Source organism: Silene latifolia, chromosome 2 (assembly GCF_048544455.1).
Source record: "Silene latifolia isolate original U9 population chromosome 2, ASM4854445v1, whole genome shotgun sequence".
Classification (NCBI taxonomy): domain Eukaryota; kingdom Viridiplantae; phylum Streptophyta; class Magnoliopsida; order Caryophyllales; family Caryophyllaceae; genus Silene; species Silene latifolia.
In genome coordinates, this window is record NC_133527.1 from 163,671,417 (window position 1) to 163,695,338 (window position 23,922).

Genomic DNA, 23,922 nt, shown 5'->3' on the forward strand with positions numbered 1-23,922 from the left:
AGGATTTTGAAGCTTAATATTGATCAAAATGAAATCTAAACTTAAAGGTAGAAAATTGAAGTAATGAACTTGAGTCGAACCCGGCCAAATCTGGCATATCAATCGACCTAAAATGACCCGGCCTGAACTCGTCTTGACCGGAAAAGATAGGCTGACCCAATATAACGACTCGTACGAGCTTAACCCGACCCAAATCCAACCCGGCAGACCCGATTTCCCGCTCTAGGAGAAATTATTAAGAGACTTGCTGAAGCTCCACAACACAGTCCCTCACTCATGTGCATATAGTTGACTTGCTGAAGCTCCACAACACAGTCCCTCACTCATGTGCATTACTACTCCAAAAGCATGTCTTTGTCCCAGACTTTGATGTTTGTGATCTTGATATCACTAAGATTAAACCCATTATCTTGTAATTCTGATCAACCTCAATATTCAGATGAATTGCGGGGTTTAATAAACCTTTTAGATTCCCAGAAATCATCTGCAACAGTTCAGGAAAATGCAATTCAAGGTCTTCTTCACAGATTATTACCTTCTCACTCTTCCAGCTTCCTTTTCAAGATTATTCCCAAGGTCTCACCTTTTCCCTTTATTAATTAACCCTTTTAATTTGATTCATTTTTAATATCTGTATTGCCCTCTTCCTTATCGTTTGTCCAATGATGAATTCCTTATGTTTCTGAATTTTCTTTTGTCTGTTTTAATTGGTTTGTCTTTATCACTGCACTTCTCTGTTTTCATTTTGGATCATTCGGAAATAGCCTCTTTGTGTTGCTGATGCAAGGCCGCAAGGGTAAGGGACTCCTTTTGCCCCGCCGTTTGTGGGAGCCCGTAAGGCAATGGGGTAATGTTGTTGTTGTTGTTGATAGTTGGTTTGCTTAAAATATTATTGTGAGTAGTAAAGTTTACGGCTTTCGCAGCTGTCATGGATCAACTGGGTTCCTGACTTTGTTTGCTGGTGTATCAGTTGTAAAATACATGGTGCTTTGTCCTCCATTATTGAATGATTGAGTCACTAGGTTTTCGTATGCTCATTTATACACTAAAATGTTGGGAGTGCTTGATTAAGACTTAAGACTTTGCATGCTAAATTCTGCTGCTAAAAATTTAAAAATGAAGAAATGTTGAATATTTTTTGTTGAACTTGTGAATTCAAGCAATTTTAAACTAGCTATGGCCTATGGGATGTTGAGACATAGTTATGTCTGAAACATATCATAATTGCTCATTTGGACATTCTTCAGAAGTATGATACTTTGCTTTAAACTTGCTGATTAAAATACTAGATTTATTTCATGTGAAAAAAAAGCATTAATCGATCTCAATTGTTGGAAAGTTTTAGTTTCTGTTACAGAGCACTTCATGATAATAATTCACAAGATATCTGTTCTCCGTTTTGATCATTTGTAGGCTTGGATCTTGTATGTTCCTTGCTGTTTGACTAATTTTATGTGTGTGGGTTGAAGTTCATTACAAATAATATTTAATGTGCTCGAGCTTGTTGGAGGATTTATTATGATTGATTTATACATTTACCAACCAATCTCATTTTCAAAATCCAGAATGTTTGTGGCGGACAGAGCTGCTTCTGGATTGAGAATTACAACAAATCGACTTTGAAGGGGCCACAGATAGTGTTAGTAAACATCTGCTCTATTCTGTAGATCTGAACTTTCTTATCAACTGTTCAGTAATGATTTTTTTCCTGCTATTGGTCTGGCTGATGTTTTATTTTTCGAACGAAGCCAAAGACACATAATTTTTGGCTTTGCAATGTGACAAGTATTGACGACATAAAGAAGATGGATCACCAAACCATATGTACTATTTATAATGTGAAGTAGCACTTGGCCGTTGATTTTTCCACATATTAAATTCATTTTGGGCCATCAGCAAATAATTGCATTAGGCATAAGATTGGATACATCCAACGTTGCCTACCTCACCATAGGCGGGAGCCTTTCAAGCACTGAGGTGATATTTATGTCAAATGACCACGCTTTGGTTTTACTTGATTCTTATAGTTTTATTGTCCGGTTGAAGATAGCCAGATATCACATGTGATATACCTCACGCATTCCCATTTCTCTTTAATGGTGCTTCAGGATGTATGTCATTGTGCAAAATAGGTCTGCTGACGTGTTATGTTTGTGGTTTCCCTACATTGACAGCATATTTACCTTTGTCAACATAGGCTTCATTCTTATTTTGCTTAAACGGGAAAGCAGTTCTATGAAGATAGTTTTTTCTTTTTCAGGATAAAAGGGACCACAGCAGTGGAAGTAGCTTCCGGCCTTCACTGGTACCTGAAATATTTTTGTGGTGCACATATCTCGTGGGAGAAAACTGGAGGTGTTCAGATAGGCTCTATCCCTAAACCGGGATTCCTTCCAGTTCTAAAAGAGGAGGGCTTGGTTTTTAAACGTCCAGTGCCATGGAATTACTATCAAAATGTTGTCACATCAAGCTGTGAGTTATAATTTGTTCTGCTATATGTTGATTTCATTTCAGTTTTTTGTTGCAATTAACTTCCAGTCTTTGTAGTTCCTATCGTGCTATTCAAATTCTATTAGTTTTAAATCGGAATTTCACATTGTTCTTTTCATCTTCTGTCCGATGCCAAATGCCTCGTTATCATATATTTTGATTTATCCTTACGACTTTTCCCTTGCATGAATACATCATGTTGATTACTTTCTAGCCAATTTCCCACACTTTTTTAGTTGCTTCATTTTATACTTGAAATTTCTTTGTTTATTTGCAATCTAACACTCACTCATGCTGGTGTGATAAATGTCATTCTGCATATGAAGATTCATATGTTTGGTGGGACTGGGAAAGATGGGAGAAAGAGATTGATTGGATGGCACTTCAAGGAATTAACTTGCCTTTAGCTTTTACTGGCCAAGAAGCCATTTGGCAGAAAGTATTTGTGGTGAGCCTTACTGTATCTAATGCAAATATTGATTCCGGATGTACTTTTAACTGTGTCAATCAGGCTGCCTTTGTGCATAAAACTATGCTGTGCACAGTAGCTTATAAATGTAACTAGTTTGTTTTGTCGTTGTTTACCTGTCTGGATGCAGGATTTTGGTGTTAGTAAAGAAGATCTGAATGGTTTTTTCGGAGGACCGGCCTTTCTTGCATGGGCACGCATGGGAAACTTACATGGGTTAGTTCATATTTGTGATGTTTTTGCGTCGTACGTGGAAACATTTGCCTCCTAGTGCTATTATAAGGTTCAAGATGATGAGGGAGTATAATTAAGGGTAAATTGATAACTTATACCTTGTATAATTCTCTTTTTCAAATTTTATACCTAAGATAATTTTCTTTTAAAACTTATACCTAATATCCTAATTTCTTTCAAACTCAATACCAAGTTGCATTTCCGCCTAAAAAAATGACAAGGTGACCGTTTTGCCCTTGCCCTTTAACCCATCATCATCAAACGTTCAACACCCATTCTTCATCATTCAAAACCAACAACAATCTATCCCAACACATCAAACCATCAACAATCACAACCATCCACCATATAGGAACCTTCATCGGCAACTTCTTTGTCCCTGTAACCGACGCCTTCTCTATGTCCCTCGCCACCAATCCAGAATCAATTTACGATTTTGCGTCACCGCTTACTCATTCAGCCGCCGCCTACCACTGCTCGACCCAATACCGACCTCCCCTGCACCTCCGCCCACGACCCTAAGCCCATCGATTACCATGATGCAATGCAGCCACCAGAACATAGGGTCCCTCATCGGCACCTCCCCAGTCGAGGTGTGTGGTGGTGTGCTTATTTCGTGGTGGATTTTTAAATGGTGGGTCAGATCTGGAGGTCTTAGGAGGTGCTTGTAGTGGTGTTTGGTTTTAGGTAATGCTTGTGGCGGTGGCGGTGGCGGTGGGCGGTGTGTCAGATAATGTGGTGTTGGGCGGTGTTGAAGACGGTGTTAGGGATGGTGGTGGTGGTGTCGTTAGGTGGTGATAGTGAATGTTAGGTCGTGTTGGTGGTAGTGTTAGACGGAGGTGTTATTGGGTCGTGATAGTGGTGGTGTATGGTGCTAATGGCATTGGGCGATGATGGTGTTAGTGTTGAGGGTGATGGTGGATTGTTTGAGGTTGAAACAATACTGGGTAAAGAAGACTAGGGGCAAATTGGGCATATAGCAACATATTTAATGAGTAATTAAAAATTGATTTTTTCCGGATTCCGGTTATTTTTCTCCCGAAGGTGAAATTTGGTATTAAGTATGAAAGAAAATAGAAAGCAAGGTATAAGTTTCGAAAAAAAGTTATCTTAGGTATAAAATTAAAAAAGTGGTGTTATACTAGGTATAAGTTATCAATTTACCATATAATTAATTGTGAATAATAGCTCAAATTATCGCTATGTTTCTTCTGATTGGGGTGTAGCATTTCTGTTGATATGGCGGTTTGGGGGTTGGATAGCCTTCTTCGTCCTTCGATCGCACGGAGTAAAAAATAGTTTGTGGAATATAATAGACTTACTCAGACAAAGTTTCTAACGCAACCTCTTTGTGAAAAAAAAAAAAAAAGAAAGAAAGAAATCATTCTTTGACCTAAAACTACAATGAAGTGTTGAGACTTGAGAGTGCTGTGTCGAAATGGTGTAATGTGAGAGTAGACACAGGATATCCAGCCAAAACTAAGAATTAAAGTAACATAGGTATGTAAGCAGGAGCTTCTGTTCTGGAGTAACTGCATTTGTTCCTTCTTAGCGTGACTTCTGGAATAACTGGCAACGGGTTAATTACATTAAAGAAATTTGGGATGTGTAGCTAAGTTTAGGCAGCCAGAGTAATGAGTATCAAGGCTATATAGCGTACGTGTGAGCTGTAGCCTGTAAGGCTCTTGTTGATGTGGACTACCTTGTGATCGGTTAGATTAAATAATCCCTTCATTCACTTAAATAGTTGAATTCATTAAATTTTCCTTTTTGAGCATTTCAAATGAGTTGCATTTCCATTTTAGCTCTCACATATTTTCCTCTCCTAAAACGTTGTCCAAAAGCAAATGTAGCGAATTTAAGTAAAAAGGAGTATCATCTTCTACAAGCAATATCTTCTCAGTGCAATCTACTAATGCTGAAGCCTGTCGTTCTTAGGTGGAGGTGACAATGTGACATGTTTTATTAGATTGATCTCTTGCAGTTCATTGGCTATCATGTAACAGGTGGGGTGGACCACTATCACAAAATTGGTTGGATCAGCAATTGGCCTTACAGAAGCAGATATTAAACCGTATGCTGGAGCTAGGCATGACCCCAGGTATTTAATTCCGTATTTTTGTAATAGTAATAATAGGGTAAACCACTAAGCTTGCCATTGCTTATTGTCGGACCATAAGCAACGACGAAGCCGTTGTACGTAAGTTGTAGCGTTTCTTAAAAACATTAATTTCAAGAAAAGTGAAGTTTATTTAAGCAAATTATCGTCTCCCATTTGTCAGTACTACAATCGAAGATACATATCTCTGATTAATTTGTTATTATATTAACTTGTCCAGTCTTACCTTCATTTTCTGGGAATGTACCTGCTGCGCTGAGAAAAGTTTATCCTTCATCAAACATAACCAGGCTGGGAAACTGGTACTTTACCTGTCTTGTTTCTCTATCTCTTCTCCAATCTAATCTTTTGTCATAAGTTAGATGGCTGCTTATTAACACATTTATCTACTTCTGATGCCTTCTACTGTAATACCCCCTTATCACTGTCTTTCTATATTGTCCAGTGGATGCGCTATCCCTGACAACTCTGAAGCACTTCTTTGACACTTGATAGTCTTATTTCAAAGAACCTATTTCATGGATGTATGGGATTATAAGTCTGGATCTTAACCTTTTCTCTTTACCCATCAGGAATACTGTTAGTGGTGACTCCAGGTGGTGCTGTACTTTTCTTTTAGACCCATCTGATTCTTTATTTGTTAAGCTTGGTGAGGCCTTTATCAAGAAGCAAATTGAAGGTAAGCATTATGTTATCACGTCTCTCTTTTAGTGACACGGGTCTAATGGTTATAGGATATAAAGTACATGTAGTTGAACATTAAACTGCGTTCAGCTCTGAGGATCGGCTGAAATCCAATCAATCCATAGGTTGTCTCAAAGATGACATGGTGTTAGTAGTCCTCTAAAATATATTATCAGGAAAAGCCACTATGCTATACACACAGTGCCAGAACCATGATACCTTTGTTGAGGCTTCTTTGTATGTGGGGTAGGGGAGATAAGTGTTTGCAGCCTTACGTTTTCACCTCTTATGGCTTACGTACAGTTGCATGGCGTGGCGTCTCATTTGATTCGTCATCAGTGTGTTATTTTTGGGTCGTTGAAACAACGTTGTTGATGACGTTTTAGTAATACACAGAGTACGTGTTTTGGAATTGATAGATCTAATACATATCCACGTACTCTGCAGACGAAAAATGTTTAGTTAGTCTTTATATTTAGTTTCATTCATTGTTTTCAACTTTCATGCAACACTGACCTTGCGTCTTATGTCTCTTCTGCAGAGTACGGAGATGTCACTGATATATACAGCTGGTAATTGGACATTTACATTTTGTAAGTCACAATATGGCCATAGAGGAGTATGTTTCATGTAATATATGCTTAATAGGAGTTTATCTTGTTCCAATAATTGTTTCTCTGTTTAAGTCTAGTTTATCTGCAACTCTGCATTCATTTTTTCGGCATTACCTAAACTTTTAATATTTCTAAGTCTAGTTTCTTTCATTTTGGGACTTATAAGGCTTTTAAAATGATGATTTTGTTGTGTGTTGTAATTTATATGCATAACATTGAAAGAACCCCTGGACTCTGGTTGGATGATTCTAGAAAGCTTATTAACGAAACCGGTTTGCCATGTATCCTTTGGCATTTTACAACTGGATTGTATCTTTCCTGGACAGTGATACATTTAATGAAAACACTCCGCCCACTCATGATCCTGCTTATATCTCTTCTCTTGGAGCTGCTGTCTATGAAGCAATGACAAAAGGCGATAAACATGCTGTGTGGCTTATGCAAGTATGCTCCCTTTATTAGCTGTTGTCTTCCTTTATCACATAATTGGAATGCAATTTAGTCGTTATCTATTGAACTACTTAGTTTTGGCAAAAGGTTTGATTACCATTCCAATTAAAAGAACGCAGTTCCCTGAATAATTGCGAACTACGATGCAAGATTTGGATTAGGTTTCTGTATGAGAAAAAATTTCTTGCCATTATTTGTTCATTTGTTAAACAAATCAAGCTGATAATCTCTAAGTATTGAGATTTGGTCATTACCTGAGTTTAATTTTCTGAAGAGGAGTGAAAAGATCAGAGATGGTGTTGTATTAGTATTACCAATCAACTGTTTTTAACTGTTTGCTAATTGCAGGGTTGGCTCTTCTACTCAGATTCTAAATTTTGGAAGCCGCCTCAAATGGAAGTATGTTCTTGACTCTTTGTAAATCTCATTTGGGACATTTAGTGCTAGTATTCAGTTATTCTGCTTTCCTGATGTTTGGTTTGGTTTCGCACTCTAGGTTGTATGCAGTTCATTAGTTTTGCATTTCACCTTCGAATGGAGGTGATGACTCACTAAAATGTCTAAAGGGCAGCCGGTGCACGATGGCGTCCCCGCTAGGCGAGAGTCCGGGGAAGGGTCCCACCACAAGGGTGTAATTAGGGCAAGCCTTCCCTTGCCATATTGGCAAGAGGCCGCTCCAAGGACTTGAACCCGTGACGTCACGGTCACAAAGCCACACGTTAACCGGTGCGCCAAGGCTCCCCTTCATGACTCACTAAAATGTCTGTGCTTACAATTTTCATTATAAATCAACCTGAAACAATCGCTTCGATTTTTCAGGATAGAAATAAGATTGTGTACGTCCAACCCCTTACCCTGCAACGTGGGAGCCTTTGAGACACTTAGTAGTGTTGTTCATGTATGACTGTCAACCAAATTAAGCACAACTGATGCCTTGCTATTACAATCTTAGGCACTTCTTCATTCTGTTCCCAACGGAAAGATGATAGTTCTTGATCTTTTTGCTGATGTGAAACCAGTATGGAAAACATCCTCTCAATTCTACGGCACTCCTTATGTTTGGTAACTGATCCCTTTTGTAATTAAACTCGGGACTTGATGAGATATTCATTCTAACAAGATTTTGGCTTGTCAGACATTAATCAATGACTAATATGAAATCAGGTGCATGCTTCACAACTTTGGAGGAAATATTGAAATGTATGGTGTACTAGACTCAATATCTTCAGGTCCGATTGATGCCCGAATTAGTCAGAATTCAACAATGGTATGCTTAAGAAAGTGCAAATGTTCTGGTTAATGCGCTTAAAATAAATTCCCTGATATTCTTCATCAGTTACCCCTTTTTTCTCTCTTCTAGATTGGTGTAGGCATGTGCATGGAAGGAATAGAGCACAATCCAGTTGTTTATGAGCTCATGTCTGAGATGGCATATCGAAGTGAAAAGGTCCAACCCACGGTAGGTATATATATTCTTACAGCATATGCAACTTCCTTAATTATATATCTTTTGCCGTTGTCTTTTGTTTAATGGCTTGAGATTTGGCGTTCTTTGGATAATATAGTAGGAATAGTATGAAAGGGGAGGGGGAAGGGAGCTTTGTGCTCTCTTTCCAAATCGTTCCTATGTTAGAAGGATTTTAATTTGCCTGGTGCGATTGTGCCCGTTCATCTCCCTTTCCTCCATTTCCTTACAATACAACAACATATCCAAAGCCAGGATTTTGTTCCTTGACCCCCTCCCTTTGATCCTTCCCCTCCAAAACCATTCATCCGAACAAGGGGTTGATTAGCTGTAATCAGGATAGTTTCTGCTTAAGATGGTTCGATTAAAAAATTTATACAATTAAAGGATTGTTAGTTTAGTTCCAATGTTTTCTCTCTCACAAACTACTGTTTCTTACTGGTGGGTCTTTATGATTACTTGATCATCATTATGTTCTTAGCTGACCGAACTCACCGAAGTAATTTGTCATTTTCACAAAAGGAGTGGATTAAAGTATACTCCCGCAGGCGCTATGGTAAAGCTATTCAACAACTAGAGACAGCTTGGGAAATTCTTTACCACACAATATACAACTGCACAGACGGGATTGCTGTAAGCTCTTCATTGCCTCTTGATAGTATTTGTCCCATCTGGTTCTGTTCATATGAGTGTACTGAACTTGGATTTATTATTTTCCTTACTTTGCTTCGACAAGCTACCAGAGTACCAGACTACCACCTCTCGTTTTTACCTGTTCTTATATCTGGTGACAATTTTTATTGCGAGGTGAATAGTAATCACTTTGATCGTTCAGATTTGTTCCTCATATCTCTGTTCTTGTCCAGGATCACAACAAGGATTTTATTGTTGAGTTACCAGACTGGGACCCCACCTTGGATGTAGCTAGAAAACATCAAGAACATAATCATCTCGTCTTTCATAGGAGCTTGAGGGGGGTTTTGCGCAAGTCAGAGACTTCCTTGCCAAAGCCACATTTGTGGTATCCTACCGAGCAAGTCATCAAAGCTTTAAGTTTATTTATTGATGCGGGAAAGCATCTTTCTGGAAGCCTCCCTTTTAGGTTCATACCAGCCTCCCTCCAGCCCCCTATTGATTTGCTTAATCTTCCTCAAAATCACTGTACTGGTCTTTGTTTAGTTTCTTCCGTTAGTGGGTAAATGTTTTATTCACTTACTACTCTATTAAAAAGAACAAATAATATCCTTGAATCCCGAGAGATGGCATGATACCACCATGCTGATTGTAACCTTTGGTGAATGAACTCTCTTTGTTTCGCTCACCGAATAGTTGAAAATTGTGCTGTACAGCATAGAAGTACAGATTTCCAAGTTTGCTGCAGAACTCTTACTCAGCCATAATACACCTATTGTCCTATTTGCATATGTAACTTGACTTGTTGTTGAAGTAGGTACGATTTGGTTGACTTGACACGGCAAGCACTCTCAAAGCTGGCAAATGAGGTGTACCTGAAAGCAGTGAATGCTTATCAGCAGAAGGACCTAAGAGCTCTAGATGACCACAGCCAGAAGTTTCTTCAACTCATCAAAGACATTGATGAGCTACTTGGTTGCGATGATAATTTTCTGCTTGGAACTTGGCTTGAAAGCGCGAAACGCTTGGCTTCCAACCCCCAGGAGATGCGGCAGGTCAGATTCTTGTGTTTTTTTTTCAATGCTTATTAATGCTTGAAAATTAACAGTTCAGTTATTTGGTTCAGTACGAGTGGAATGCGAGAACTCAAATCACAATGTGGTTCGATACATCAACAACCAATCAAAGCAAGCTCCATGACTATGGTAACAATGTCATCTCCTAATTTTTGGCATGCACTATGCTTTTGTTGTGACTTCTAATTCACCTCTTTCTGTAATCGGGATTTAGCAAACAAGTTCTGGAGTGGACTATTAGAAGATTACTATCTACCGCGTGCTGCCACCTATTTTGAGCATCTACGAAAAGCGTTGAGTGAGAACGAGGCCTTCAAGTTGGAGGGCTGGAGAAAGGAATGGATATCTAATTCAAACGAATGGCAAGCTGCGACAAATCCCTACCCTATCATGGCCCAGGGGGACGCGCTCTCTGTAGCAACAAAATTGTACGAGAAATACTTCAGCAAGGAACTCATATAAGACGAGAAGTTGAACGAATGTTGTATGTATATATGCTGATTCCTTTGTATGTTTCAACCATGTACCTGAATAATTGACAAAATACCTTGTAAGACATGAAAAATGTAAGAATTCATCCAAGAGTAAGGAAAGTGAGTAATTGGGCTAAGCTAGTAGAGTATTATGAGAGAAGGTAACTAGTAGACCTGAAAATCATTGGTGTCAATGAAAACACGATGAAATTGTAGATAGCAGGTTAGAGTGAAGATGTTGCGACTTATTTAAGTAATTGAGTTCAAATGGCATAGGATGAGACATATTCGGGTTGGGTAAGGGTTGAGATATTTCCACAGGAATAACACATTTTTTGAATGAGCCATATATGGGTTGGGTACTTGGGGATGAAAGTAGTTGGAGGAGGTGGGTTGAGGTTAGAGCTGGCAAAAGCTGACCCGACCTGAGGAACCCGATCCGTCCCGACCTGATACAACCCGAAAATTGGGTGAACCGAAACTGAACCGACCCAACCCGTACCGACTCGATAACCGATAAAAGTCTTGTTTTTCCCAACCCAAACCCGACCTAAACCAACCCGACCCGTGACCCGATATTTTCTCAATCCGATAGATGACCCGATAATGAACTAGCTTAATAATGGTTTAAATAACACCAAATTGACATTTATCTTAATTATTCACTTAAAACTACAATTAATACACTTACCCATTATTTAAACATAAAATTACCATCTAAAACTAAATGTATAAGATAAAATATATGTTGATAACCTGACCCGCTAATGACCCGACTCGACTTGCCACCCGTTGATGACCCGACCCGAAAATGACTCGACATAAACTGAACCGAACCCGAATCCGTCACTGACCCGACATAACCCAAACCAAATATGACCCGACCCGCTTTAACTCAACCCGTAACCGACCCGAGTGACCCGATTACCACCTCTAGTTGAGGTGTGGTTGGGGGGAGGGGTTATCAAAGTGGTGATGGGTCGGGTTGATAATAGTAATTAATTTTTTTTTATGTAATTGGATCGGGTTTATTACGGTGGAACAATGACTTGGTCAAAGATGATTGGGACCCGAAATTGACGCAATTTGATCAATTTGTTAGTTGAAGCCCAAACAAGTCAAATGGATGACCTAAGCCCACTTTCCAGAAAACGAGAACGACCTAACGGCAGAGGAATGTGAAATGAAGGTCTCATTTATTAAGATGCCGTTAGCCGAAAGGAGCGGACACCAAACACTGCGACAAATCTTCGCATATCTTCACTACTTCTACTTGACGCGCTTTTTCTGTCCCTTCATTGCTTTACGCTACCCCATCACTTGACACCCCTTCAACTAAGTTGAATAACGAGGCACACATGCACGGAATAATACTCCCTCAATTCAATTTCACATTTCATGTATTTCTTTTTCGTTCATTCAACTCTACATTACACCTTTCCTTATTTGTTATACTTTTATTACTATAATACTATAATTTCACTATTAAGGCCCACAAATTACACAAAATTTCAATACTTTCTATCCATTTATTGTACTTTTAATACTATAATATAATATAGTTTTCTTAATATTTGTGCATAAAGCATATATGCAAAGTGGAGTTGAATGGAGAGTACTCAAATTGTGTAGCAATTAATCTCTGATTCTCTGTTATTCATTTTAAACTTAGAATGGGACAAATCGTATATCACTTGTAGAGGTGTAACCGAGCCGATTTGAACTCGAGTTTGATTGGGTTTGAAATCGGCTCGGAAACTTTAGCTTGACCTCAGAATAGGCTCGAAATTATCCGAGCTTACAAAATTAACGATCAGAATCAACTTGAGCTCGGTTGAATCATCATTTTCTTTACTTTTTTAACTTTTAAATCAATTTAAAAATAAATACATTTTAAGAAAAATTCAAATATAAAATACTTAACAAATATAACAAAAATATAATCATAATTGATCAAATGACATTTAATTAAGAACAAAAATTATTGTTGTTCCGAGTGTGATTCCGGAGCAGGATTTGTTACCACGTAAGCTCGTAGAATGATGACTTTGCTTGACTCTTCCTTTCGGCCTCTCCTGAAACAATGAACAAATTGAGGGCTCGGCTTGGTACCGAGCGAACTCACTATGACGCTCAAGTCAGTAAACTTAAAGAGATTAAGTTGTGTGTTACTTGGCAAAGTATATTGTAGATAAGGGAGTTTATACCAGATTAATTGTGGATTATTAGATTATTTTCGGATCCTTTTCTCAATGAGAGAAGTGGAGTATTTATAGACTTTCACCTTTTGTCACGTAGTGGCCAAGTGGCAGAGCAGGTGGAAAGACTGTTCTACCCTCGGGCGAGGGACCCATGGCGGGCCGGCTGGCCCGGTTGACTCCATGCCGAGGGGTCTTGGATGTGAGTACGCGGATATGAGTACCGGCTGGCTAGTTACCCAGCCGAGATACAAGTGACAGGCCGACAGGCTGCGTCGGTTAGGCTGTCCAAGATGTTGACTTGTTGTGGATATCTTTGACCTTGCTCAATATGTTGACTCGGTCAGCGGGTGCAGAATATGCCCCATCAATTTGCCCCCAGCGTAGTCTATGCCGTGGTATGGACCTTCGTTGAGTGTTGAGCGTATTCTGCGCAAGTTGAATTTCTTCCCCGGCTTCTTCTTCCTCGGCTTGGTTCTGCTAAGGCCGTATCATATCCCCCCTCCACATGGATGTGTAATGGACATCAAATATGGAAAAGAAAATGGCGCTGGCTGAGACCGAGGTTGAGAGTGTCGTGTGCTTTTGATTGCCCCCAGCCAGTGCTGCCAAGCTTGGTTGAACAGCGGGCCGTTTGGCAAGTAGATACCAAAGAGCGTGTTTGAAGAAGATACGTCGATTGGCATTCTGTCAAGGAGCGTGTTGAGGAAGTTTTGTAACTGTTTGTCGATTGACATCCCATGGCTGCATGCTTGACACGTGGCTCGGTGTTGATTGGTTGACGCTTCATGGGCTTTGCCCTGATTGGTCCGTTTCATGGGCTTTGCTCTATAAATAGAGCAGTTAGCCTGAGATTTTGGCCACCAAAATTTCATTTTCTCAAAAAAAAATTTCTTCTCTCTAGCTTCCTTCGACGAAACTTCTCTCTAGTCTTCAAAGCGTTACTCGGCGTAACACTTTTCCAAGGTAAACAAACAAATTTTTCAACTTTTATTTGTTAAGTATTTGTCGTCATGTCTTCAACGATCTTTGGACCAGTATTTACGCCGGGGGCGAGCGTCGCGATCGATGAGCAGGAGCACTTTCGTCACCCCGATAAGGTTCGGGGGTCCCAGGTCTCCTTCCCCTGAAATCGATGAGAGATACATGGAGGGTATTGATGATGATGAGGACGATGATGATGATGATGATGATGATGATGATGATGATGATGATGATGAGGCGACCCCTTCTCCCGTAGAGAGGCCGCATCTCTTGGATCACGGCGACGCCTGTTCGATCAGCCCTGATCGTGCCTGGACGAATAAGTTCGCTAGCTGCTCCGGCTCCGACCTTTTTGAACACCATTTCTCCTTCGGCAGGGAGTATAGAATTGTTATCCCTAAGGAGGGTCAGGCGGTCTGTTGCCCTCCCGAGGGCTGTATCGGCGTATATATCAGACACCTGGAGTATGGGCTCCGGTTTCCTCTGAATGACTACGTCGTTGCCATTATTAAAGCGATGAACGTCGTCGTGGCCCAACTGCATCCGTTGGCCATCAGGACGATTATTAGTTTTGTATGGTTGTGTCTTTTCAAAGGGGAGGCCCCAACGGTGAACCTCTTCCGCCGGCTCCACCATCTCAAACCAACTACCCTAGGCGGCCATGGATGGTATAGCATACAAACCGAGCCGGGCTTCGTCACCGTGACCAAGCTGACGTCTTGCAAGGACTGGAGGGGGCGGTGGGTGTACGTTGAGGCTCCGGAGGATTATCCGCTGCCTCGGTACTTCCAGCACCGCGTCAATTTGCGGTGCGAGAGCAAAGAGGAGCATGATAAATACGTCTCCCGGAGTAAGCTTAAGATGGACGCCAACAGGGTCCCTCTTAATGAGGACGAAAAACGGGCAATGAGGCTGTTTGAGGCCGAGAGGGATAGGACGCCGAAGGGATGGATGCCCCCGACGCAGATCGTTCTTCAGGATGAGCTGCTCTGCCACGTCGGCCTCATACCGGCCCTCGAACGGGGTGAGTGGGGTCGGTGTGAGGCCCATCTTTGCTTTTTATGCTTCTGTTTTTGAACTTGTGTCATTTCTTTTGCTTAACTTCTGCTTCGTTTCTTTTACAGACCGTTTTGGCCCGGATCTGTCTGCGGATATCCTCAAGAGGTTGGGACTTGACGAGGACGGGAAAGTTGTTGATTTGCATCCTAAGGCCCAGACACGTGATCGCAGACCGGCCCCAAACGACCTTATGGATCAGCAGTTGAAGGCACTAGATGCGACGGCGGCTCAGGCGACGATTGCCGGTAACGTGCCGCGCCGGAAACCAAAGACAACACCTACGGCGGCAACGGCATCAATCCCAATCAAATCTGCAATCCCCGTTGTCCAAAAGGAGCAGGTGGTGGTGGTCGTCGACGTTGAAGAGGAGGTCACCGTTGCTGAGGATCCTCCTCTTTCAAATAAGAGAAAAGAGACAGCGTCTGCTGCTGCCGCTGTCACCGAGGCCGGTAAAAAAAAGGGGCCTCCAACCAAGAAGGCAAAGCCTGGTACGGATCTAACCTGTGGCTCAGATTTAGCTGGTTCATTAGGCGTTCCTGATGACAGGCTCTCTGGCATGTCAATGAATGTTGACATGGATGCTTTGTCCGAATTTTTTGTAGATCATCAACCGCCGTCTCACCGGTCCCCTCGAATGGCGATTAGAGAAGCGGCATGTGCAGACGGGTGATAAGAATGCCGCCGCCGTCTCCTCCTCCTCGAAGCCTTCCCCCGCCCAGATTAGGAAGATGCTGGCGAAGTGGGCTGACGTGGCCGGTGCTCACATTATGGAGCAAGAAAAGGTCATGGCTGAAGCTGCCCATGCGCTTGAACGACTTAGGCTCGAGCTTGCCGCCTCTAAGAAGGAGGCCGAAGAGTCGGCGAAGGACTTCCAGGCTGGTAAGAAAGGCCTCCTTGCTGAGCGAAAGCTTAGGGAGGAAGCTGACAAGGCGGTCCTAGTCGAGAGGGCCAAGGTTGAGGCTGTGGAGGCTGACGCCGCTAAGCTGCGGGAGGAGCGGGACAAGCTTCAGCCTGCTTTCGACTTTGCTGTTAAGAAGAAGGAAGAATGGAAGTCTCTGTATTTGGCTCAGTCGAAGGCACACAGGAACACAAGGTCTATCCTCGCCCAGAGGGAGGAGGACATTGAGACGCTCCAAACTGACGTCATCCCTAACATGTGCGCCCAATACCGGGACCAGGCCGAAGAAGCTACCAGGGAAGTAATCAGAGAGCTCTTTCCTGACGGCTCCTTCCCGTGGCAAAAATTTGACCAGCTGCTTGATGATAAGGCGGCTGCTGCGGAGCAAAAGGCTGCGGAGGAGGCAGAGGCGAAGAAAGCCGCTGAGGAGGCTGCGAAGAAGGCGGCCCATGCTGAAAAGGTGAAGGCGGACAGGGAGGAAGCTGAGCGGGCAAAGGCAGCTGAAGCTGCCAAGTCGGCTTCTGGGTCGCCCACTGATGGTGATGCCGTTACTGCTGCTGATGGCGAGCAGAAACAGGCATAGGGAGACGGGCGGTCGTCACCAGATTCACCCGGCATCTCGGATAGCTTCAGCTGTTCGGGGGCCAACTATTGAGCCTTTCCTCCCTGCCATCTTTTGGCACTTAATGTCTTATTTCTGTAACCTTTTGTTGTTCCTTCCCTTTTTGTAAACTCTTGGTAGGTTGTGTTTAGGCTATCCCAATGGGGACGGCCGTCGACTTCTTTCTTGTATTACCTGTAAATACTTTAATAAGAGTTTGTTTATTTTGTCTCCGACTTGGCCGAGGTCTTTATCTCATTTTCTTGTGAGTTGTCTTCTTTCGTTATTAATTGAGCGCTTTTTCCCGTTTCTACCTTCGGCTTGGCCGAGGTAGTTAGAATGCGTATCTCAACTGTATTTAACGTTTTTAAACATGTTGGCGTGTCGGTCGCTTCCTCCACCGCCCGAGGCGGTCAGATTTGCGTTTCCCAACCGCCGTTGTGAACATGTTAGCGTATCGGTCGTTGTATCCCCGTCACTCTCGGTCTGGCCGAGGCAATCGGGGTTACGGCGCGACAGCGTTCGTATCTGTAGACGTGTTGATCGCTTCCTCTTTCACTCTCGGTCTGGCCGAGGCGTCCGATTTGCGTTTCTCAACCGTACTTATACGTTCCTAAGCATGTTGGTCGTTGTGGCGAGTAACAACTGCTGTGGGCAAGTCGCATTTCCCTCGTCACTCCCGGCTTTGGCCGAGGCAACCGAGTTTACGTTTTGACTGCTTTCCGTATCTATAGACATATTGATCGCTTCCTCTGCCACCCGCGGATTGGTCGGGGCAGTCAGATTTGCGTCTCAACAGTGCTTATACGCCTTTGTACTTCGGGAGTGACTGCCTGGCTTTGGCCGCGGCGTCTACTTTGGTAGGACTATGGAGGGGGATTCTTCATTTTGATGGAAAACTTGGAACACTTTTCATTAGATATAATCATGCGTTGGGGTGCCCACAACGGTCTCGGACACCTCTGCCGCTATATGAAGTATTTTCTAAGGTTGTCGGTGTTCCAGTGGCTCATTAGAGGCACATCCTCCATGTCTGTCAGCCGGTATGTACCCGGCCTCATTTCTTCAACCACTTTGTAGGGTCCTTCCCAGTTGGTCGTCATCTTGCCATGGATGTTTCCTTTGTTGGTGGCGGCCGACTTTCTTAGGACTAGATCTCCTACTCTTAAGTCCCTTTTGTGGACCCTTCGGTGGTAGGCTCTTCTCATTCTGTTTTGGTAGACGGCTAAGTTGAGCCGTGCCGTGTCTCGACTTTCTTCGACCAGGTCTAGGGAGGCTTTCAGGCCCTCCTCATTTTCGACTGGGTTAAAGGTTTCCGTTCTGAATGTCGGCACCGATGCTTCAATTGGTAGGACGGCTTCAGACCCATAGACAAGGTGGAATGGACTGTATCCCGTTGCTTCTTTTTCCGTGGTTCTAAGGGACCACAGGACGCCGGGTAGTTCATCAGCCCACCATCCCTTTAGATCTTCAACCTTCTTTTTCAGCCCGTTTAGGATTGTTTTATTAGCTGCCTCCGCCTGCCCGTTGCTCTGAGGGTGGCAGACGGAGGAGTATGCAAACTTGATACCGAGTTCTTCTAGCCAGTTCATCACCGTGTCACTCCAAAACTCTCGGCCGTGGTCAAATACCATGACTTGGGGTAACCCAAAACGAGTTATGACGTTCTCTAAAATCACCTTTCTTACGGCCGACGTGGTCTTGGCAGCATCTGCGCGCGGACTTCGACCCATTTGGTGAAGTAATCAACGGCGACGATCGGTACTTCCTTCCTCCGGAGGCCATCGAAATGACCCTAATAAATCCATCCCCATTGTGCAAATGGTAGGGGGCTAAATCGGGTCGCAAGTCTCGGGAAGGTGCATGTATCACCGGAGCATGCATCTGACAATTCTTGCACTTCTTGGTCTTAGTTCTGGAATCTTCAAGCATGGTAGGCCAGAAGTAGCCGGCTCGGAGAGCTTTGTGGGCTAGCGTTCTTGCCCTCATATGATGTCCACAGATGCCTTCGTAAATCTCACAAGATGAGTTCGCGTCCGGGCCGACACATTTCAAAAGTGGTCTTATCACGGACCTTCGGTATAGTTCTCCTTCGAACACCAAGTATCTTGCGGCGATCCTCTTTATCTTCTGAGAGAGACTGCGGTCCTCCGGTAACTCTTTTGTTAGTTTGTATTTCATTATCGGATTCATCCACGTCGTCTCGGCTTCTATGTCGCCCACCATGCCGATGGTCTCAGTGATGCTTTTAGCATTCTCGATATCCACCAAAGCACGGTTTGGTGACATTCTTGATGGTTGAACGGCGGTTTGAGAGAGCGTCGGCTCGGTTGTTCTCAGACCTGGGGATGTATTGGATTTGGAAAGATTTTAATTTTACAGTGTCAGCTTTTACACTTTCCAGGTATCTTACCATCTCATCGTCTCGAGCCTCATACTCTCCTCTGATTTGGTTAGTCACCAATAGTGAGTCTGTCTTGAACACAATGTGTTCCGCCCCGGCAGCTCTAACTAGCTCGACTCCAATTATCACCGCTTCGTATTCGGATTCGTTGTTTGAGGCCAAGAAGGTAAATTTCAAGGCATACTCAAACTCGTCCCCGTTTGGGCTGATGATAAGGATGCCGGCTCCTGAGCTGTTTGCTGTAGAGGACCCGTCGGTATATACTTCCCATACGCCGGGCTGGGATTCTTCTTGGTATGTGCACTCGGCCAGGAAGTCTGCAAGTGCCTGCCCCTTTATCGAGGGCCTCGGCTTTGTATTGAATGCCGGCCGGATAGCTCTACTACCCATTTGATGAGCCTGCCGGATTGTTCAAATTTTTCCAATGTTTTCTCCAATGGTTGGTCGGTTAAGACCGTCACAGGATGCGCGTCGAAGTAAGGTTTCAGTTTCCTTGCGGCAACGACGACAACAAAGGCTGCTTTTTCAATCAGTGGGTAATTTCTCTCGGCGGGTAGCAGTGTATGGCTGACAAAGTAGATTGGGTGTTCTTGCTTGTCTTCTTTCTCGATGATTAAGATCGACCGTGGCCGAGGTAACTGCTATGTATAGATATATATAGCGTCTCCCCCAGCATCGGCCTGGACAGGGTCGGGAGAGTTTGAAGATAAGCTTTCAGTTGCCTGAAAGCTGTACTCTGTTCCTCCCCCCAACTGAAGTCTTTATTCCCCTTCAAGTCTTCAACACTTTGAAGAATGGGGTGCTTTTGTCGACTGACCGAGAGATGAAACGGGCGAGAGCCGCCATCCTCCCAGTCAACATCATAACCTCTTTTCGATTCCTCGGCTCCGGTAGGTCCAGTATTGCTTGGACTTTCTCTGGATTGGCATCAATTCCCCTGGCGCTGACAAGTACGCCGAGGAACTTACCTGCCCGGACACCGAAGTTGCATTTCATTGGGTTAAGTTTCATCTTGTATTTCCTTAGTGAACAAAATGTTTCGCTCAAGTCGGCCAAGTGCTCGCTGTCAGACTTGCTTTTTACAATAGCATCGTCGACGTAAGCCTCGATGTTTCGCCCTTTTTGATCTTGAAACACTTTGTCCACCAGCCTAGTGTAAGTTGCGCCAGCGTTTTTCAAACGGAACGGCATCATTTTATACATGTATGTGTCGTGTATGGTGATAAATGCGCACTTTGATGGTATCCTGAGAAGGCGTCTAGCAGGCTCAGCATAGTGTAGCCTGCTGTTGCGTCAATTAAACTATCTATTCGAGGCAAGGAATATCAATCTTTAGGGCACGCTTTATTAAGATTTGTAAAATCAACACACATCCTCCACCCCCCTGATGACTTCTTCACCATTACAACATTTGCTAGCCACTCAGGGTAAGTACAAGGCATGATAAAGCCCGCCTCTAATAGTTTATCTACCTCGGCCTTGATGGCGTCATCCTTTTCGGCCGAGGAGTTCCTCATCTTCTGCTTGACAGGGCGAGCGTTGGAGAGTACGTTCAGCTTGTGAACGATCACCTCTCGGCTCACGCCTGGCATCTCGGCGGCTGAGTACGCGAAGACGTCTTTGTTCTTTCTTAGCAGGTCTAGGAGGTCGGCTCTGAACTTTGGCTCCGTGCCGACACCGAGCGATTTACGGTGCGTCCGGGTCGATCTCCACTTGCTCGGTCTCGGCTCCCTCGACCATGCTGACGTTGTTGGTGCTCATCGGATCACCCTCCTGTCGTAAGGATGAGTTCTTCCCCTTCTCTGATTTCTTCGCCACTTTGAGGGATTGCATGTTACACCCTCTGGCAGATATTTGGACATTGATAATTTCGTCTCTCTCGTCCTTTGAGACGAGCTTTTGTGCCTCCCCCCCGGTCCGAGACATACATCGTGTCGGGCCCGGATGGACATTACAGCATCGGCCTCGCTCAAAGTAACCCGGCCTATCAGAACATTGTAGGCGGACGAACCATCAATGACCACGAACTCAGATAAAACGTTCTTGGCTGCATCCGCCTCCCCGAACATCACCGGCAACCTGATTAACCCCAGGGGTACCAGGCCGGCCCCAGAGAAGTTGTACAGTGGGTTGGTGCAGGGACTCAGGTCCTCAATCTTCAGGCCGAGGTTGAGGAAGCATTCTTTGAACATGATGTTTGTGTAGGCGCCTGTATCAATTAGGCACCTCTTAACCAAGTGGTTGGATATGTCCAGGTGGACTACCAGCGGGTCGCTGTGCGGGGCTACGACTTCTTCGTAGTCTTTCTTTCCGATGGTTATATCGGGGACGGTGGAAGCGGGGATTGCAGTGGTGGGCAGAAAGTTGATAGCTTGGTAAAGCTCATTTAGGTGCCGTTTGTGCCCATTAGCCGATCCTCCATTCTCGTTTCCTCCGATAACCACCTGGATCACTCCCATCCTCTGGAATACTGATTTCCTGTTCGCCCCGTCGGAGCTCGTTTCCGGGGCCCCAGCTACGTACTTGCTGAGGGCCCCCTTCCGGATCAGCTCCTCGATGGCGTTCTTCAGATGCCGACGATCGTCGGTCTTATGGCCGGCTGGCCGTGGTAATCGCAAAATTGGTTTGCGTCGCCTTCCGCCCTCGTCTTGGGGGTCTTGCCCACACGCCCTTCATTCTTGCTCGGGGCATAGACCTCGGCCGGTGATTTGACCGGGGGGTGAGACCGTGATACCTCTTCTGGGTGTATGGTCCCGAACTCCCCCGGCGCCCGCCGAGCTCGTTTCTGTTAGATCTTTCGGCCGTGACCTATTCATGTCACGGCGACCTTCATCGATATTCTCCCGACGGCTCCTCCTTTCCCGGTGCCCACTTCACCGTGTGCCCTACCCGGGTCTTGTGGTAATCCTCCACCTTTACGGCTTGGTCCGCCATCTTTCGGCGGAGTCCGGGTTGAGGACCTCGCACTTGATCGGCTCATTTTTGAGCTCGCCTTTCGGGAGGCCTTTCATCAGTGCGAAGGCCGCCGATTCGGTGTTCGGCTCACGGATCTGGCGAGCTTTGCGTCGAACCTCTTCACATAGCTTCGTAGAGACTCGTCCTCCCCCGTCGGATAGTGAGCGGATCCGATGTCTCCACGGCCCTTCTCTGTTGCGGGCGTCTTTGGGCTATGAAGTTATCCCTTAGGTCGGCGTAGCAATATACCGAACCATTAGGCAGCCCCTTGTACCAACTCTGGGCCATCCCATGCAGGGTTGTTGGGAAGACTCGGCACCATACCTCATCAGGCTGTTCCCATACCGACATGTAAGACTCGAAAGTCTCGGCGTGGTCGGTAGGGTCACTGTCCCCTTTGTATGATAGGGACGGCAGCTTCAGTTTGGTCGGCACGGAGACTCCGAGGATATAGGCATTGAGGGGCTGTCTGACCATGTGTCGAATGACACGCGGCGATCGGCTCCTCGCAACCCTTGACCGGCTTCTCTCCCCGTGGCGGGAAGGGCTTCTTGTTGTCTGACTTTGGAGAGTCGGACTTCTTTCTTCATTTCTTCAGGGGTGGCCTCGTTGTTGCCGCGGCGACGCTGTCCTCCCGCGAGGTGGGGAAGGACTTTGGTCTGCCACTGACACCACGGGCACCGCCGGCGTCCTTGCATGCTCAGCTCCTTGTATTGCTCCGGTCAAGTTGATCGGAGTCACTTTATGGGCCCTGGTCACTGCGGGTGTCTTTGCCGTCACCGTCGTTGCGGCGGGGGTGATCGGCGTATTACCCATCGAGTCCAGGAACGACTTCGGATTTGTTGCATCGACCACATGTCCCATGACGGTGACTTGGCGGTGGCGGCGGTGTTTACGGTAGTATGGGCATCCCGTACGCCGGTTGAATGACTCGGCCGGTGGGGGACTGCCCAATCTCAGAATTATGGACTGTGTCATCCTGATAGAATGCAGTTTCGTCGCTCACAATTACTTCTTGTTGCTTTGACATCTTCTTAGCTTGCTGGGTGGGTTTTGTTTTGTGTTTTTTTTTTGTAAGGGATTTAACTAGCTTTTAGTATTGAGTTTCCCCACAGACGGCGCCAATTGTTCCGAGTGTGATTCCGGAGCAGGATTTGTTACCACGTAAGCTCGTAGAATGATGACTTTGCTTGACTCTTCCTTTCGGCCTCTCCTGAAACAATGAACAAACTGAGGGCTCGGCTTGGTACCGAGCGAACTCACTTCGACGCTCAAGTCAGTAAACTTAAAGGGATTAAGTTGTGTGTTACTTGGCAAAGTATATTGTAGAGAGATAGGGGAGTTTATACCAGATTAATTGTGGATTATTAGATTATTTTCGGATCCTTTTCTCAATGAGAGAAGTGGAGTATTTATAGACTTTCACCTTTTGTCACGTAGTGGCCAAGTGGCCAAGTGGCAGAGCAGGTGGAAAGACTGTTCTATCTTCGGCCGAGGGACCCATGGCGGGCCGGCTGGCCCGGTTGACTCCATGCCGAGGGGTCTTGGATGTGAGTACGCGGATATGAGTACCGGCTGGCTAGTGACCCAGCAGAGATACAAGTGACAGGCCGACAGGCTGCGTCGGTTAGGCTGTCCAAGATGTTGACTCGCTGTGAATATCTTTGACTTTGCTCAATATGTTGACTCGGTCAGCGGGTGCAGAATATGCCCCATCAATTGTAAAATGCCAAATTAAACAATAATAAAATATAAACCGAGCTTAAACGAGTTTTCGATTCCGATCTCTACTAAGGTCGGAATCGGCTCGGGTTTGGTCCACCTCGGCTCAAAATCAATTTTGACCGATTTTGAGCCGATTTTTGATCGAGCTGATTCTGAGGGCTCGCCGAGCCGACTCAGATCATTTCCAGACCTAGTCGCTTGCATAAGACAAATTCGTTTACTAAAACTTGAGCATTTTATTTTTGTGTTATCTATACACGTAGAATGATAATTAACCCGTTTTAAACATAAAACTAGATATTCCCATTTTAAATAAGAATTTGTGTAGGCCCATGAAAAGCCCAAAGAAATAACATAGGAAAATCTCCACCCAACAACTTGGAAAATCCCT

General features: G+C 44.5%; 1 protein-coding gene across 3 annotated transcripts; it reads left to right on the plus strand.

The window, feature by feature from the left end:
- Positions 1–210: 210 nt before the first annotated feature.
- Positions 211–10,844, plus strand: LOC141643243 (alpha-N-acetylglucosaminidase). 3 transcript variants are annotated; one of them, XM_074452311.1, is made up of 19 exons: positions 211–576; positions 1,566–1,639; positions 2,261–2,472; positions 2,817–2,938; positions 3,090–3,175; positions 5,200–5,294; positions 5,533–5,614; positions 5,885–5,991; positions 6,538–6,568; positions 6,937–7,054; positions 7,409–7,459; positions 8,013–8,122; positions 8,225–8,327; positions 8,421–8,519; positions 9,048–9,158; positions 9,392–9,627; positions 9,976–10,213; positions 10,285–10,363; positions 10,449–10,844. In XM_074452311.1, exons 1-19 carry the CDS (start codon positions 349–351, stop codon positions 10,694–10,696), a joined length of 2,430 nt encoding a protein of 809 aa, XP_074308412.1. In that variant the 5' UTR covers positions 211–348; the 3' UTR covers positions 10,697–10,844. The 3 variants fall into 3 exon arrangements, with proteins under 3 accessions (XP_074308412.1, XP_074308410.1, XP_074308411.1); XM_074452309.1 differs by having other exon boundaries at positions 262–576; positions 9,392–9,720; XM_074452310.1 differs by having other exon boundaries at positions 262–576; positions 9,973–10,213.
- The last annotated feature ends 13,078 nt before the right edge of the window (positions 10,845–23,922 follow it).

Bases quoted from the DNA above. Each gene is read 5' to 3' on its own strand.
- LOC141643243 (XM_074452309.1), top strand. From the start codon at position 349: ATGTCTTTGTCCCAGACTTTGATGTTTGTGATCTTGATATCACTAAGA. The intron at 1,640-2,260 runs GTTAGTAAACAT...TTTCTTTTTCAG, and splicing joins TTGAAGGGGCCACAGATAGT to GATAAAAGGGACCACAGCAG. The intron at 6,569-6,936 runs GTAATTGGACAT...TTTCCTGGACAG, and splicing joins GTCACTGATATATACAGCTG to TGATACATTTAATGAAAACA.